Below are 18508 nucleotides of genomic sequence, written 5' to 3'. Positions count from 1 at the left end.
ATGATGTCTAATCCCTCGAGAGGAATACACTTCACTGGATACAGTTCTGCTACAATGACACACGCAGGCAAAGGAATTCTGTTTCAGTATCTAGAATCCACTCCAGGAAGAAGCCCAGGCACCACATAGTATTGTCTAGAAGACAAAAAATGATACATTTACTCTATTGAACAGATTTGAACAACACTTGAATTGTGCCAGCATAACATCAATAGTAGGTTAGAATAGTTGAACATGCATACATGTACACAGCAATGAGATTACATTTAGAACAATATCTAGCCTAATAGAAATAAATATGGCATGACCATCAACCTTTGCACAGTGACCAGATTGTACAAATGTACCTAGGTAGGTAGACAGTATCTAGCTATGGCCATGTCTGTCTATCAGGCATGCTTAGGCAAATAGTTTTGTAGTTAAACCAGTTTCAGTTTGAGATTTACAACAGTAAATTGTTGTATTATTGTTTGTCCTCACTGTTAGCTTGTAAACTTAGCTAGCTAGCTGTATAGCCAATAATTGTTATATACAGTGTCTTCAGAAAGTATTTAGACCCCTTGACCTTTTCCACATTTTGTTACGTTACAGCCTTATTCTAAAATGGATTAAGGATCAGCGTGGCAGATGTGTTGTTACCTACCCTTACCAACTGGGGACGGCCCGTCAGGAAGTCCAGGATCCAGTTGCAGAGGGAGGTGTTTAGTCCCAGGATCCTTAGCTTAGTGATGAGCTTCGTGGGCACTATGGTGTTGAATGCTGAGCTGTAGTCAATGAATAGCATTCTCACATAGGTGTTCCTTTGGTCCAGGTGGGAAAGAGCAGTGTGGAGTGCAATAGAGGGTGTATCATTTGTGGATCGGTTGGGGCAGTATGCAATTTGGAGTGGGTATAGGGTTTCTGGGATGATGATGTTGATGTGAGCAATGACCAGCCTTTCAAAGCCCTTCATGGCTACTGACGTGAGTGCTACAGGGCGGTAGTCATTTAGGCAGGTTACCTTCGCTTTCTTGGGCACGGAGACAATGGTAGTGTTTTTGAAACATGTAGGTATTAGACTCAGGGAGAGGTTCAAAATGTAATTGAAGACACTTGCCAGTTTGTCCGCGCATGCTCTGATTACACATCCTGGTAATCCGTCGGGCCCAGCGGCATTGTAAATGTTGACCTGTTTTAAGGTCTTGCTCATATCAGCTACGGAGTGCGTGATCACGCAGTTGTCCGGAACAGCTGGTGCGCTCATGAATGCTTCAGTGTTGCTTGCCTCAAAGCGAGCATAAAAGGCATTTAGCCCATCTGATTGGCTCGACGAGCGTTAGAGCTGATGTAGTAAGATTCAATCTTAATCCTGTATTGAAGCTTTGCCTGTTTGATTGTTCGTCTGAGGGCATAGCGGGATTTCTTTGAAGCGTCTGGATTAGTGTCCCGCTCCTTGAAAGCGGCAGCTCTAGCCTTTAGCGCGGTGTGGATGTTGCCTGTAATCCATGGCTTCTGGTTGGAATATGTACGTATGGTCACTGTGGGGACGACTTCGTCTATGCACTTATTGATGAAGCCGGTGACTGAGGTGGTAAACATTGGATGAATTCCTGCTTGTAAGCAGGAATCAGGAGGATAGAATTATGGTCAGATTTGCCAAATGGAGGGCAAGGGAGAGCTTTGTATGTGTCTCTGTGTGTGGATTAAGTTGGTCTAGTTAATTTTTAAAAATATTTTTTCTCTGGTTGCATATTTTGACATGCTAGTAGGAATACGATAAAACGGATATAAGTTTGCGTGTAATAAAGTCCCTGGCCACTAGGAGCGCCACTTCTGGATGAGAATTTTCTTGTTTGCTTATGGCCTTAAACAGCTTGTTTAGTGCGGTGTTAGTGCCAGCATCGGTTTGTGGTGGTAAATTGATGGCTACGAATAATATAGATGAGAACTCTCTTGGTAGATTGTGTGGTCTACAGCTTATCATGAGGTATTCTACCACAGGCGAGCAATAGCTCGAGTCTGCTTTAATATTAGACATCGCGCACCAGCAGTTTTTGACAAATAGACACACACCCCTGCCCTTCGTCTTACCAGACGTAGCTGCTCTGTCCTGCCGATGCACCAAGAAGCCAGCCAGCTCTATATTTTCCGTGTCGTCGTTTAGCCAAGTCTCGGTGAAGCATAAGATATTAGTTTTTAATGTCCCGTTGGTAGGATAGTCTTAATCGTAGATCGTCCAGTTTGTTTTCCAATGATTGCACGTTGGCCAATAATATGGAGGGTAGTGGTGGTTTACCTACTGGCACCCCGCCCTCCTCTCCCTTTTCCTCTCCGTCTTTTCTTCACCACTATAACCTGGACCAGGATGATGTCATGCTGCTAGACACCTGGGAGGAGGTCAGGGGTCATACTAATAAGCTGCTCAACAAGACCTTAACTAGCTGAATCAGATATGCTAAATTAGGGTTGGACTGAACCTACAGGACAGTAAGATCTCCAGGAAGAGGGTTGGGCAGCCCTGGTCTAGTGGATCTTCTATTCTCAACAGGGAGGCTCCTCCTATGAGGAAATTTAACAAAAGCTGGGCGACATTGCGTCCGTCTCTCAGATTACTGCAGATTCACTAGAAAACTCTAACAATAACCAAGATATAACCATTAACCTCTCTGGGCTAGGTGTAAATATACTGCCCCCTATCCCCAACAGGTTAACCACCTTTCAAACTCATTATGATATAACCAATACAAGCCTAACCTTCGCATGCATCAAACATGCATGATTGTAACAGAAGAAACATGAATCTACATCTTTTCTAAATCCTCCATACAGCCTTCACCTGCCGGTGGATACCGGCCTTCACCTGCCAGTGGATACCGGCCTTCACCTGCCGGTGGATATCAGTGGATATCGGCCTTCACCTGCCGGTGGATATCAGTGGATATCGGCCTTTACCTGCCGGTGGATATCAGTGGATACCGGCCTCCACCTGCCGGTGGATACCGGCCTCCACCTGCCGGTGGATATCGGCCTCCACCTGCCGGTGGATATCAGTGGATACCGGCCTCCACCTGCTGGTGGATATCAGTGGATACCGGCCTCCACCTGCCGGTGGATATCAGTGGATACCGGCCTTCACCTGCCGGTGGATATCAGTGGATACCGGCCTCCACCTGCTGGTGGATATCAGTGGATACCGGCCTTCACCTGCTGGTGGATATCAGTGGATATCGGCCTTCACCTGCCGGTGGATATCAGTGGATATCGGCCTCCACCTGCCGGTGGATATCAGTGGATACCGGCCTCCACCTGCTGGTGGATATCAGTGGATACCGGCCTTCACCTGCTGGTGGATATCAGTGGATATCGGCCTTCACCTGCCGGTGGATATCAGTGGATACCGGCCTTCACCTGCTGGTGGATACCACTCAACCTCTTCTTACGTGTCTGTAGAATTTGAACAACACAGACCTGAGTACGGGTTCTGCTTGGGGGAGTAGTGGAGGTGGTGGATACAGTGCTCCAGGAGGCCCAGACCAGCTTAGCTCTCCCCCATGCTCAGTGGTGGAAAAAGCCCACTCCATCACTCAGACATAATTTACAAACAAAGCATTTGTGTTTAGTGAGTCTGCCAGATCAGAGGCAATAGGGATGACCAGGGATGTTCTCTGTTTAGTGAGTCCTCCAGATCAGAGGCAGTAGGGATGACCAGGGATGTTCTCTGTTTAGTGAGTCCTCCAGATCAGAGGCAGTAGAGATGACCAGGGATGTTCTCTGTTTAGTGAGTCCTCCAGATCAGAGGCAGTAGGGATGACCAGGGATGTTCTCTGTTTAGTGAGTCCTCCAGATCAGAGGCAGTAGAGATGACCAGGGATGTTCTCTGTTTAGTGAGTCCTCCAGATCAGAGGCAGTAGGGATGACCAGGGATGTTCTCTGTTTAGTGAGTCCTCCAGATCAGAGGCAGTAGGGATGACCAGGGATGTTCTCTGTTTAGTGAATCCTCCAGATCAGAGGCAGTAGGGATGACCAGGGATGTTCTCTGTTTAGTGAGTCCTCCAGATCAGAGGCAGTAGGGATGACCAAGGATGTTCTCTGTTTAGTGAGTCCTCCAGATCAGAGGCAGTAGGGATGACCAGGGATGTTCTCTGTTTAGTGAGTCCTCCAGATCAGAGGCAGTAGGGATGACCAGGGATGTTCTCTGTTTAGTGAGTCCTCCAGATCAGAGGCAGTAGGGATGACCAGGGATGTTCTCTGTTTAGTGAGTCCTCCAGATCAGAGGCAGTAGATGACCAGGGATGTTCTCTGTTTAGTGAGTCCTCCAGATCAGAGGCAGTAGGGATGACCAGGGATGTTCTCTTGATAAGTGTGTGAATTGGACAATTTTCCTGTCAAAATGTAACAAGTACTTTTGGGTGTCAGGGAAAATGTATGGAGTAAAAAGTACATTATTTTCTTTAGGAATGTAGTGAAGTAATAGTTGCCAAAAATATAAATTAGTAAAGTATTTTTTGGGGGTATCTGTAATTTACTTAAGTACTTTACACCACTGCCCATCCTACAAGCTCCATCTAGGAGGAGGAGGCCCCTCAAGCCCAGCCACCCCTGGTGCCCAGACCCGCCTGTCCACCACCTTCAGCACCACTCTGTCTCCCACCTTGTCCTCCTCGGCCCGCAGGACTTGAGAGTACCTGGCCGCTGAGCTGCTGCTCAACGAGCCCCAATGAGCTTCCCCAGGGAGAAGACCCTAACAGGAGAGGTGAGACATGAACCATCACTAACCCAGTAGAGGTGAGACATGAACTATCACTAACCCAGTAGAGGTGAGACATGAACCATCACTAACCCAGTAGCGGTGAGACATGAACCATCACTAACCCAGTAGAGGTGAGACATGAACCATCACTAACCCAGTAGCGGTGAGACATGAACCATCACTAACCCAGTAGAGGTGAGACACATGAACTATCACTAACCCAGTAGAGGTGAGACATGAACTATCACTAACCCAGTAGAGGTGAGACATGAACCATCACTAACCCAGTAGAGGTGAGACATGAACCATCACTAACCCAGTAGAGGTGAGACATGAACCATCACTAACCCAGTAGAGGTGAGACATGAACCATCACTAACCCAGTAGAGGTGTGAGACATGAACCATCACTAACCCAGTAGAGGTGAGACATGAACTATCACTAACCCAGTAGAGGTGAGACATGAACTATCACTAACCCAGTAGAGGTGAGACATGAACTATCACTAACCCAGTAGAGGTGAGACACATTGGTAATGGTTGTAAATCGACAGCACGGGGCAGCATAACACATCTCTCTCTTGCTCTCCTTCCTCTTTCTCTCTCATCCCTTTCCTTCCCTCTCTGTCTCTCTCCGTTGTCAGGACTGTCTCTCTCCGTTGTCAGGACTGTCTCTCTCCGTTGTCAGGACTGTCTCTCTCCGTTGTCAGGACTGTCTCTCTCTCTCCGTTGTCAGGACTGTCTCTCTCTCTCTCCGTTGTCAGGACTGTCTCTCTCTCTCTCCGTTGTCAGGACTGTCTCTCTCTCTCCGTTGTCAGGACTGTCTCTCTCCGTTGTCAGGACTGTCTCTCTCTCTCTCCGTTGTCAGGACTGTCTCTCTCTCTCCGTTGTCAGGACTGTCTCTCTCTCTCCGTTGTCAGGACTGTCTCTCTCTCTCTCCGTTGTCAGGACTGTCTCTCTCTCTCCGTTGTCAGGACTGTCTCTCTCTCTCTCCGTTGTCAGGACTGTCTCTCTCTCTCTCCGTTGTCAGGACTGTCTCTCTCTCTCTCCGTTGTCAGGACTGTCTCTCTCTCTCCGTTGTCAGGACTGTCTCTCTCTCTCCGTTGTCAGGACTGTCTCTCTCTCTCTCCGTTGTCAGGACTGTCTCTCTCTCTCCGTTGTCAGGACTGTCTCTCTGATGTGAATCTGGAGAACCTGCTGGGTTGTTCTCGGTCTGGTTTCCAGCGGCTGCCCAAGTGGCGGCAGAACGACCTGAAGAAGGAAGGGCTGTTCTGAGTGGGCGGAGTCAGTCAGTTGGGATGACAAGGGCACATATCGTACTCGAGTTGAATGGTTATATTTTCATTGATTGTGTTCATGTTGTGTTTAAGTTGCCATACTTTTCAAATACAGTTCAAGCTAGAGGAACTGTACCTGCATACATTATGCGCTCACTAATTTAAATAGGGTTATTATTATACTCCAGCTGATGAAGAGAACCTGCCAGATACTGGATGTTACCAACAGCAGTACCACTTTCATTTTCAGTGTCTTTAACAAAGTCCCTTAAACATTTTTTTATTGAACAATTGAACAAAAACAGTCTTTCACGGACATGTTCTACCAGTATGCTGAACAGAATAAGAAGCAGGAGAGTTTTTAACGTTCAAAATTAATTCAATCAAGGAAGATCTTGCTGGCTTGTGTTCTGTTATATTTACTGCAACTTAGTTTAACGATCATAATGAACTAACCTTTTCAAAACAACACTGCTAATTATCATCAAGTTGCCACAAAATCTCTCAAAATAAAAGAAATTCACCATCAAACAACTTTTCTAAATTATGATTTTATTCAAGAGCATGTGCAAATGCAGTTTACTGAAAAACAACAGTAAGATATTACTTCCACAGCTACTTGATGTCTTTATACTCTGTTATATGTTACACAGCTGATATGAAGAGTGTTAGAGGAACCAAAGTAGGTCATGTATGGCTTGATGTGTGTTTCACATGAACAGTCAGTTACAGTCATAATATGAGTTTGATCATGTGTCCATTAGACCTATGGATATTTTGGTATGTTTTAATCAGCATGAATTAGATTGAGCAATGAAAGCCCCACTTTTATTCCATAGGCTGGGATCCATGCAGCTGTTATTCTATAGGCTGGGATCCATGCAGCTGTTATTCTATAGGCTGGGATCCATGCAGCTGTTATTCTATAGGCTGGGATCCACACTATGTAGCTGTTATTCTATAGGCTGGGATCCACACTATGTAGCTGTTATTCTATAGGCTGGGATCCATGCAGCTGTTATTCTATAGGCTGGGATCCACACCATGCAGCTGTTATTCTATAGGCTGGGATCCACACCATGCAGCTGTTATTCTATTGGCTGGGATCCATGCAGCTGTTATTCTATTGGCTGGGATCCATGCAGCTGTTATTCTATAGGCTGGGATCCATGCAGCTGTTATTCTATAGGCTGGGATCCACACCATGCAGCTGTTATTCTATAGGCTGGGATCCATGCAGCTGTTATTCTATAGGCTGGGATCCATGCAGCTGTTATTCTATAGGCTGGGATCCACACTATGCAGCTGTTATTCTATAGGCTGGGATCCACACCATGCAGCTGTTATTCTATAGGCTGGGATCCATGCAGCTGTTATTCTATTGGCTGGGATCCATGCAGCTGTTATTCTATAGGCTGGGATCCATGCAGCTGTTATTCTATAGGCTGGGATCCATGCAGCTGTTATTCTATAGGCTGGGATCCATGCAGCTGTTATTCTATTGGCTGGGATCCATGCAGCTGTTATTCTATAGGCTGGGATCCACACCATGCAGCTGTTATTCTATAGGCTGGGATCCACACCATGCAGCTGTTATTCTATAGGCTGGGATCCATGCAGCTGTTATTCTATAGGCTGGGATCCACACCATGCAGCTGTTATTCTATAGGCTGGGATCCACACTATGTAGCTGTTATTCTATAGGCTGGGATCCATGCAGCTGTTATTCTATAGGCTGGGATCCACACCATGCAGCTGTTATTCTATAGGCTGGGATCCATGCAGCTGTTATTCTATTGGCTGGGATCCACACCATGCAGCTGTTATTCTATAGGCTGGGATCCACACTATGTAGCTGTTATTCTATAGGCTGGGATCCACACTATGCAGCTGTTATTCTATAGGCTGGGATCCACACCATGCAGCTGTTATTCTATAGGCTGGGATCCACACTATGCAGCTGTTATTCTATAGGCTGGGATCCACACCATGCAGCTGTTATTCTATAGGCTGGGATCCATGCAGCTGTTATTCTATAGGCTGGGATCCACACCATGCAGCTGTTATTCTATAGGCTGGGATCCACACTATGCAGCTGTTATTCTATAGGCTTGGATCCACACCATGCAGCTGTTATTCTATAGGCTGGGATCCATGCAGCTGTTATTCTATAGGCTTGGATCCACACCATGCAGCTGTTATTCTATAGGCTTGGATCCACACCATGCAGCTGTTATTCTATAGGCTGGGATCCACACTGTTATTCTATAGGCTGGGATCCATGCAGCTGTTATTCCATAGGCTGGGATCCACACCATGCAGCTGTTATTCTATAGGCTGGGATCCATGCAGCTGTTATTCTATAGGCTTGGATCCACACCATGCAGCTGTTATTCTATAGGCTGGGATCCATGCAGCTGTTATTCTATAGGCTGGGATCCATGCAGCTGTTATTCTATTGGCTGGGATCCATGCAGCTGTTATTCTATAGGCTGGGATCCACACTATGCAGCTGTTATTCTATAGGCTGGGATCCACACTATGCAGCTGTTGCCAGAGAACATTTTTCACTGGTTTCAAAAACAATGATTGACAGGCAGTTTAAACTTCTTGAATTCAACCATTATTGGGTTCAAATACACATTTAGATTTGTAAACAGCCAACAACCACAATAGGTAAGGTGGAAATAGCTAAATGAGAGAGCAGCAGTGTGATTCACATCAATGCACTATGTAGATATCTATAGTAAGTGATATCCGTATCGCTGTAGACTACACCACTGCTGTCATCCTTACCTCCAAGCGTTTATTCAAGTTGGATAATATTTGCATACAGACAGAAATCGCACCATTGGAAGACATATATATATATATATATATATATTTTTTACATTTATTTAACAAGTTCTCGTTTACAACTACGACCTGGCCAAGTTAAAGCAAAGCAGTGCGACAAAAACAACACAGTTTGGACTGTAACCTACAAAAGCCTATTTTCCCGCTATCCATCAAACACATTTTGGTGTGTCATCATAGTGGTCTCTGACTTGTGGTCAGACTTACTCAGGTGGAACAAAATTAAAAGAAGTGTGAAGATTAAAAAAATAGATAAAACATTAAATATCAACATATTAAAAACCTTGTCAGTTACAACTCAATGATGTGGGAGGGGTCAGTGTGGTGTGGGAGGGGCCAGCATGATGTGGGAGGGGCCAGTGTGGTGTGGGAGGGGTCAGTGTGGTGTGGGAGGGGTCAGTGTGGTGTGGGAGGGGTCAGTGTGGTGTGGGAGGGGTCAGTGTGGTGTGGGAGGGGTCAGTGTGGTGTGGGAAGGGTCAGTGTGGTGTGGGAGGGGCCAGCGTGATGTGGGAGGGGTCAGCGTGGTGTGGGAGGGGTCAGTGTGGTGTGGGAGGGGTCAGTGTGGTGTGGGAGGGGTCAGTGTGGTGTGGGAGGGGTCAGCGAAGTGGGAGTGGTCAGTGTGGTGTGGGAGGGGTCAGTTTGAAGTGGGAGGGGTCAGCGTGATGTGGGAGGGGTCAGCGTGAAGTGGGTCGGGATCTATTTGGCGTCCAGCAGCATGAGGTGAACAAACAGGCCGGCGGAGGGGAGGACATCACCACGCTTGGTGAGCAGAGGGACGTGGCGGTAACCTGGGAAACAGGATGTGAGGTTTGAATAAGTCAGCAGTCAGCAATGAGAGGAGAGAGAGAGAGAGACAGAGAGGGAGGGAAAGAGTGAGAGAGAAAGAGAGAGAGGATGACAGAGAAAGAAAACAAGAGCGAGAGACAGAGGGAGGTATTACCGTTCTGTAGACTGGTCAGTGGCAGGCAGTAATGTCCAATCAGGTCGTTCTGTGAGGTGGCGTCATAGTCTTCGACCTGGAAGCGCAATATGGCCAGCTCTGGTACCTGGATGTCAAACTGGAACGACTCATTCCACATGGGGTTAAAACCTGGTCAGAGGAACATCATTCCACATGGGGTTAAAACCTGGTCAGAGGAACATCATTCCACATGGGGTTAAAACCTGGTCAGAGGAACATCATTCCACATGGGGTTAAAACCTGGTCAGAGGAACATCATTCCACATGGGGTTAAAACCTGGTCAGAGAGGAACATCATTCCACATGGGGTTAAAACCTGGTCAGAGGAACATCATTCCACATGGGGTTAAAACCTGGTCAGAGGAACATCATTCCATATGGGGTTAAAACCTGGTCAGAGAGGAACATCATTCCACATGGGGTTAAAACCTGGTCAGAGAGGAACATCATTCCATATGGGGTTAAAACCTGGTCAGAGGAACATCATTCCACATGGGGTTAAAACCTGGTCAGAGAGGAACATCATTCCACATGGGGTTAAAACCTGGTCAGAGAGGAACATCATTCCACATGGGGTTAAAACCTGGTCAGAGAGGAACATCATTCCACATGGGGTTAAAACCTGGTCAGAGAGGAACATCATTCCACATGGGGTTAAAACCTGGTCAGAGGAACATCATTCCACATGGGGTTAAAACCTGGTCAGAGGGAACATCATTCCACATGGGGTTAAAACCTGGTCAGAGGAACATCATTCCACATGGGGTTAAAACCTGGTCAGAGGAACATCATTCCACATGGGGTTAAAACCTGGTCAGAGAGGAACATCATTCCACATGGGGTTAAAACCTGGTCAGAGAGGAACATCATTCCACATGGGGTTAAAACCTGGTCAGAGAGGAACATCATTCCACATGGGGTTAAAACCTGGTCAGAGAGGAACATCATTCCACATGGGGTTAAAACCTGGTCAGAGGAACATCATTCCACATGGGGTTAAAACCTGGTCAGAGGAACATCATTCCACATGGGGTTAAAACCTGGTCAGAGAGGAACATCATTCCACATGGGGTTAAAACCTGGTCAGAGAGGAACATCATTCCACATGGGGTTAAAACCTGGTCAGAGAGGAACATCATTCCACATGGGGTTAAAACCTGGTCAGAGAGGAACATCATTCCACATGGGGTTAAAACCTGGTCAGAGAGGAACATCATTCCACATGGGGTTAAAACCTGGTCAGAGGAACATCATTCCACATGGGGGTTAAAACCTGGTCAGAGAGGAACATCATTCCACATGGGGTTAAAACCTGGTCAGAGAGGAACATCATTCCACATGGGGTTAAAACCTGGTCAGAGAGGAACATCGTTCCACATGGGGTTAAAACCTGGTCAGAGGAACATCATTCCACATGGGGTTAAAACCTGGTCAGAGGAACATCATTCCACATGGGGTTAAACCTGGTCAGAGGAACATCATTCCACATGGGGTTAAAACCTGGTCAGAGGAACATCATTCCACATGGGGTTAAAACCTGGTCAGAGGAACATCATTCCACATGGGGTTAAAACCTGGTCAGAGGAACATCATTCCACATGGGGTTAAAACCTGGTCAGAGAGGAACATCATTCCATATGGGGTTAAAACCTGGTCAGAGGAACATCATTCCACATGGGGTTAAAACCTGGTCAGAGGAACATCATTCACATGGGGTTAAACCTGGTCAGAGGAACATCATTCCACATGGGGTTAAAACCTGGTCAGAGGAACATCATTCCACATGGGGTTAAAACCTGGTCAGAGGAACATCATTCCACATGGGGTTAAAACCTGGTCAGAGAGGAACATCATTCCACATGGGGTTAAAACCTGGTCAGAGGAACATCATTCCACATGGGGTTAAAACCTGGTCAGAGGAACATCATTCCACATGGGGTTAAAACCTGGTCAGAGGAACATCATTCCACATGGGGTTAAAACCTGGTCAGAGAGGAACATCATTCCACATGGGGTTAAAACCTGGTCAGAGAGGAACATCATTCCACATGGGGTTAAAACCTGGTCAGAGAGGAACATCATTCCACATGGGGTTAAAACCTGGTCAGAGGAACACTCCATTCCACATGGGGTTAAAACCTGGTCAGAGAGGAACATCATCTCCACATGGGGTTAAAACCTGGTCAGAGGAACATCATTCCACATGGGGTTAAACAGAAGGCCTGGATCAGAATACTGACGCTGCCTGTGTGGTTGTGTGGTTGTGTGGTTGTGTGTGGTTGTGTGGTTGTGTGGTTGTGTGTGGTTGTGTGGTTGTGTGGTTGTGTGGTTGTGTGTGGTTGTGTGGTTGTGTGTGGTTGTGTGGTTGTGTGGTTGTGTGTGGTTGTGTGGTTGTGTGTGGTTGTGTGGTTGTGTGTGGTTGTGTGTGGTTGTGTGGTTGTGTGGTTGTGTGGTTGTGTGTGGTTGTGTGGTTGTGTGTGGTTGTGTGGTTGTGTGGTTGTGTGGTTGTGTGTGGTTGTGTGGTTGTGTGTGGTTGTGTGGTTGTGTGGTTGTGTGTGGTTGTGTGGTTGTGTGGTTGTGTGTGGTTGTGTGGTTGTGTGTGTGTGTGGTTGTGTGGTTGTGTGTGTGTGTGTGTGTGTGTGTGTGTGTGTGTGTGTGTGTGTGTGTGGTTGTGTGTGGTTGTGTGTGTGTGTGGTTGTGTGTGTGTTTGTGTGTGTGGTTGTGTGGTTGTGTGTGTGTGTGTGGTTGTGTGTGTGTGGTTGTGTGTGTGTGGTTGTGTGTGTGTTGTTGTGTGTGTGTGGTTGTGTGTGTGTGGTTGTGTCTGTGTGTGTGTGTGTGTGTGTGTGTGTGTGTGTGTGTGTCACCGTTGTTCTCGATGGAGCGTGTCTCCTTGCTACATGTGTCAGCTGGAACACCGTAGATCTCCACTTTAACCAGCGGGTCCACGATGGATTTAGGCTTGTCCTTGTTTAGCTTGGGCAGCTGCTGGGCTGAGATCACCTGGAGAGACAGACACACACACACACAGACACAGACACACACACACAGACACACAGACACACACACACACACACACACACACACACACACACACACACACACACACACACACACACACACACACACACACACACACACACACACAGAGGTCTATAGCAGAAGCCTAATGACTAAGGATATTTCAAAGCAGTATTGATTTGATGTAGTGCAGTTTAATACACAACATAATGAATCCCTCTTGAACCATATCTCATCTCAATCAAATTAAAAATCTTAAATTTTGAAGCGTCGCCACTCAGTTCCTAGCCCCATGCCTCTTAGCAGTGTTAACTATAAGATACGATCTAAAATTAAAAACACAATATACTGCACAGAAACTCATTTATGTTATCACAAGGCCATTTTCCTTCCTCAATATATTGATATTTTATTCATCAATGTACCATTCTCTGTAGTAGCCTTCACTGTGTTGTAATAGTAGCTATTACAATACACTTTAGTGATATTCCACTAATGTAATACACTATAGTATCATATATAAATCAATATATATATACTCTAACACTATAGCGGTGATCCTCTCACCATGATGTGGAAGGTCTTGTGTTTGATCCAGGGTCCTTTGGTTAGGGTCATAGGGTTGAACTCTGACCCGTCGTATCTCAGGAATTCAGGCTTCAGGACGTATCCACTCAGCCCGTTGGATCGGAACCGGCCCTGGTTCAGGTCCATCTCCTTAGATGGAGTCTGGAAGTTCAGCGCCACTGGAGATAAAAATCATAATCAATAAAGCATCGATCAGGTAAAACGTCTATCATGAATTTATAGAGAAAGGGGAAGACTGTGACCTGAGCTGGTACAGAGATTGTTCGTGTCAATTCTATCAGAGGATTGTTAAATATAAGTCTAACTGAAGAGACAGTACCTATCTGACAGCCTGCGTTCCACAGGGGAACTGGGTTGTAGTTGGAGGAGGCTGTTCTGGATCCAGCTGGGTAGATGCGGCTCAGCTTGGTCATGTTGTGGTGGATGAAGGCGTTCGCTGGGAGAGATGGAAACCAGACAGGTTAATGGTACAATCCTTATAAGAACTCTTCTAGAACATGCATAATGAAATGTCTATAGTACACTGAATCAAGGCTGAAGGTCCTGTTATTCAGGCTTGCTGTTATTCAGGCTTGATGTTATTCAGGCTTGCTGTTATCCAGACTTGATGTTATTCAGACTTGCTGTTATTCAGACTTGCTGTTATTCAGGCTTGCTGTTATTCAGGCTTGCTGTTATTCAGGCTTGCTGTTATTCAGGCTTGCTGTTATTCAGGCTTGCTGTTATTCAGACTTGCTGTTATTCAGACTTGCTGTTATTCAGGCTTGCTGTTATTCAGGCTTGCTGTTATTCAGGCTTGCTGTTATTCAGACTTGCTGTTATTCAGACTTGCTGTTATTCAGGCTTGCTGTTATTCAGGCTTGCTGTTATTCAGGCTTGCTGTTATTCAGACTTGCTGTTATTCAGACTTGCTGTTATTCAGGCTTGCTGTTATTCAGACTTGCTGTTATTCAGGCTTGCTGTTATTCAGACTTGCTGTTATTCAGACTTGCTGTTATTCAGGCTTGCTGTTATTCAGGCTTGCTGTTATTCAGACCTGCTGTTATTCAGGCTTGTTGTTATTCAGGCTTGCTGTAACAGAACAGAGGGTTTTACCTGCTGTCTCGGCCAGGTTAAAAGCCTTGCTCTCTTTAAAGGAGGACATCTCATAGAAGGCCTGGTTGTTTTCAGCGTGCTCAAACCCTGAGAAGTGGACACTCTTACAGTAGATCACCAGATCAGACAGCTGCTTGGCTAGCTTGATCTTTGACTTCTGAAAAGCAATAAAACAGCATTTTTATAAAATCTACAGAAATAGAGATGTTTTAAATTAATTTCTATCAAAGTATTCCCATTTGTGTTTTCCTTGGCATATGGCCTGGCATTTCAAATGGAACTAGTTCTGCTGAGGACAGTTTTGCAGCTAATCCACAGTAGCTTGGCGCCACAGTAGCATGGCACCACAGTAGCTTGGCACCACAGTAGCATGGCACCACAGTAGCTTGGTACCACAGTAGCATGGCACCACAGTAGCATGGCACCACAGTAGCTTGGCACCACAGTAGCATGACACCACAGTAGCATGGCACCACAGTAGCATGGCACCACAGTAGCTTGGCACCACAGTAGCATGACACCACAGTAGCATGGCACCACAGTAGCATGACACCACAGTAGCATGGCACCACAGTAGCATGGCACCACAGTAGCATGGCACCACAGTAGCTTGGCACCACAGTAGCTTGGCGCCACAGTAGCATGGCACCACAGTAGCTTGGCACCACAGTAGCATGGCACCACAGTAGCATGGCACCACAGTAGCTTGGCACCACAGTAGCATGACACCACAGTAGCATGGCGCCACAGTAGCATGGCGCCACAGTAGCATGACGCCACAGTAGCATGGCGCCACAGTAGCATGGCGCCACAGTAGCATGGCGCCACAGTAGCATGGCGCCACAGTAGCATGGCGCCACAGTAGCTTGGCGCCACAGTAGCTTGGCGCCACAGTAGCATGGCACCACAGTAGCTTGGCACCACAGTAGCATGGCACCACAGTAGCATGGCACCACAGTAGCATGGCACCACAGTAGCTTGGCACCACAGTAGCATGACACCACAGTAGCATGGCACCACAGTAGCATGGCACCACAGTAGCATGACACCACAGTAGCATGGCACCACAGTAGCATGGCGCCACAGTAGCATGGCGCCACAGTAGCATGGCGCCACAGTAGCATGACACCACAGTAGCATGGCACCACAGTAGCATGGCACCACAGTAGCATGGCACCACAGTAGCATGACCATGTCCAAAATGGCACTCTATTCTACTTCTTCTTACCACAGTCCTATGGGCTGGTAGTGCACTACTAGGGACTAGGGTGACATTTGGGACCCCATGGCTTTAACTACCTTGGCACCACAGCAGTGTGTTACCATAGCAGCGTGTTACCACAGCAGTGTGTTACCATAGCAGTGTGTTACCACAGCAGTGTGTTACCATAGCAGTGTGTTACCATAGCAGTGTGTTACCACAGCAGTGTGTTACCACAGCAGTGTGTTACCACAGCAGTGTGTTACCATAGCAGCGTGTTACCACAGCAACGTTTTACCACAGCAGCGTGTTACCACAGCAGCGTGTTACCATAGCAGCGTGTTACCACAGCAGCGTGTTACCATAGCAGCGTGTTACCACAGCAGCGTGTTACCATAGCAGCGTGTTACCATAGCAGCGCGTTACCATAGCAGCGTGTTACCATAGCAGCGTGTTACCATAGCAGCGTGTTACCACAGCAGCGTGTTACCACAGCAGCGTGTTACCATAGCAGTGTGTTACCATAGCAGTGTGTTACCACAGCAGCGTGTTACCACAGCAGCGTGTTACCACAGCAGCGTGTTACCACAGCAGCGTGTTACCACAGCAGCGTGTTACCACAGCAGCGTGTTACCATAGCAGCGTGTTACCATAGCAGCGTGTTACCACAGCAGCGTGTTACCACAGCAGCGTGTTACCATAGCAGCGTGTTACCACAGCAGCGTGTTACCACAGCAGCGTGTTACCACAGCAGCGTGTTACCACAGCAGCGCGTTACCACAGCAGCGCGTTACCACAGCAGCGCGTTACCACAGCAGCGCGTTACCACAGCAGCGTGTTACCACAGCAGCGTGTTACCATAGCAGCGTGTTACCACAGCAGCGTGTTACCACAGCAGCGTGTTACCACAGCAGCGTGTTACCACAGCAGCGTGTTACCACAGCAGCGTGTTACCACAGCAGCGTGTTACCACAGCAGCGTGTTACCATAGCAGCGTGTTACCATAGCAGCGTGTTACCACAGCAGCGTGTTACCATAGCAGCGTGTTACCACAGCAGCGTGTTAGCATAGCAGCGTGTTAGCATAGCAGCGTGTTACCATAGCAGCGTGTTACCACAGCAGCGTGTTACCATAGCAGCGTGTTACCATAGCAGCGTGTTACCATAGCAGCGTGTTACCATAGCAGCGTGTTACCATACCTTGGCTTTGGCCTTCTGTCCGTTCGGGTCTGTCTTGGAGTTGTTGGTCTCTGCAGCCTCGTCCTCCTCTGAGACACAGTCTTCCTCTACTCCAGGACTAGTATTGCTGTAGACGGCATCCAGCTTGTTCAGACGTTTCCCCTTGATGATGAACCGACCCTTCAACTCCTACACACAGAGACAGATACACCTCGTGTTGATGGAGATGCATCTATACTAGATCATCAAATGACTACTAAATACCAGGACACCTCGTGTTGATGGAGATGCATCTATACTAGATCATCAAATGACTACTAAATACCAGGACACCTCGTGTTGATGGAGATGCATCTATACTAGATCATCAAATGACTACTAAATACCAGGACACCTCGTGTTGATGGAGATGCATCTATACTAGATCATCAAATGACTACTAAATACCAGGACACCTCGTGTTGATGGAGATGCATCTATACTAGATCATCAAATGACTACTAAATACCAGGACACCTCGTGTTGATGGAGATGCATCTATACTAGATCATCAAATGACTACTAAATACCAGGACACCTCGTGTTGATGGAGATGCATCTATACTAGATCATCAAATGACTACTAAATACCAGGACACCTCGTGTTGATGGAGATGCATCTATACTAGATCATCAAATGACTACTAAATACCAGGACACCTCGTGTTGATGGAGATGCATCTATACTAGATCATCAAATGACTACTAAATACCAGGACACCTCGTGTTGATGGAGATGCATCTATACTAGATCATCAAATGACTACTAAATACCAGGACACCTCGTGTTGATGGAGATGCATCTATACTAGATCATCAAATGACTACTAAATACCAGGACACCTCGTGTTGATGGAGATGCATCTATACTAGATCATCAAATGACTACTAAATACCAGGACACCTCGTGTTGATGGAGATGCATCTATACTAGATCATCAAATGACTACTAAATACCAGGACACCTCGTGTTGATGGAGATGCATCTATACTAGATCATCAAATGACTACTAAATACCAGGACACCTCGTGTTGATGGAGATGCATCTATACTAGATCATCAAATGACTACTAAATACCAGGACACCTCGTGTTGATGGAGATGCATCTATACTAGATCATCAAATGACTACTAAATACCAGGACACCTCGTGTTGATGGAGATGCATCTATACTAGATCATCAAATGACTACTAAATACCAGGACACCTCGTGTTGATGGAGACGCATCTATACTAGATCATCAAATGACTACTAAATACCAGGACACCTTGTTAAGGGTGCTGGTTAAGCCCTATTGTATTTTTTCATTATTGTTATTATTATTATACTGGTTCTTCTAGCAAGGAAAATGAACATGAAAATTCCCATGAAATAGTAAGGATGAAGAGGGCGCAACTTGACATGATGGTAAAGGCCCATAGTCCACACCCTGTCATGCAATGCCAGAATACATTTGTACTGTAGTGAAACAGTCTCTAGAGAAATGCAAGGTCTCTCATGTGAAACGTCAATTGCTATGGAAATGCTGGGATGTGTTTTTCAATGATGTTAAAGGTAATTCGGA

At 46.5% G+C, this 18508-nt stretch overlaps 1 protein-coding gene across 1 annotated transcript in view; it reads right to left on the bottom strand.

Annotated features, from left to right (window-relative positions):
• Positions 1 to 8322: 8322 nt before the first annotated feature.
• The window catches only part of LOC106579767 (1-phosphatidylinositol 4,5-bisphosphate phosphodiesterase delta-1), a 133087-nt gene continuing 122901 nt past the window's right edge, over positions 8323 to 18508 (bottom strand). The window contains exons 9-15 of the mRNA XM_082966031.1: positions 16924 to 17091; positions 14524 to 14680; positions 13748 to 13864; positions 13408 to 13586; positions 12687 to 12822; positions 9802 to 9951; positions 8323 to 9649 (exon numbers count right to left, since the gene is read on the bottom strand). Of these exons, the coding sequence (XP_082822157.1) occupies positions 9558 to 9649; positions 9802 to 9951; positions 12687 to 12822; positions 13408 to 13586; positions 13748 to 13864; positions 14524 to 14680; positions 16924 to 17091 (999 nt within the window). The 3' untranslated portion in view covers positions 8323 to 9557. The remainder of the gene's footprint in view (positions 9650 to 9801; positions 9952 to 12686; positions 12823 to 13407; positions 13587 to 13747; positions 13865 to 14523; positions 14681 to 16923; positions 17092 to 18508) is intronic.

Source organism: Salmo salar, chromosome 19 (genome assembly GCF_965601325.2).
Source record: "Salmo salar chromosome 19, fSalSal1, whole genome shotgun sequence".
Lineage (NCBI taxonomy): Eukaryota > Metazoa > Chordata > Actinopteri > Salmoniformes > Salmonidae > Salmo > Salmo salar.
Note: the sequence above shows the minus strand (reverse complement) of the source record. Positions and strands in the feature narration are given on the sequence as shown.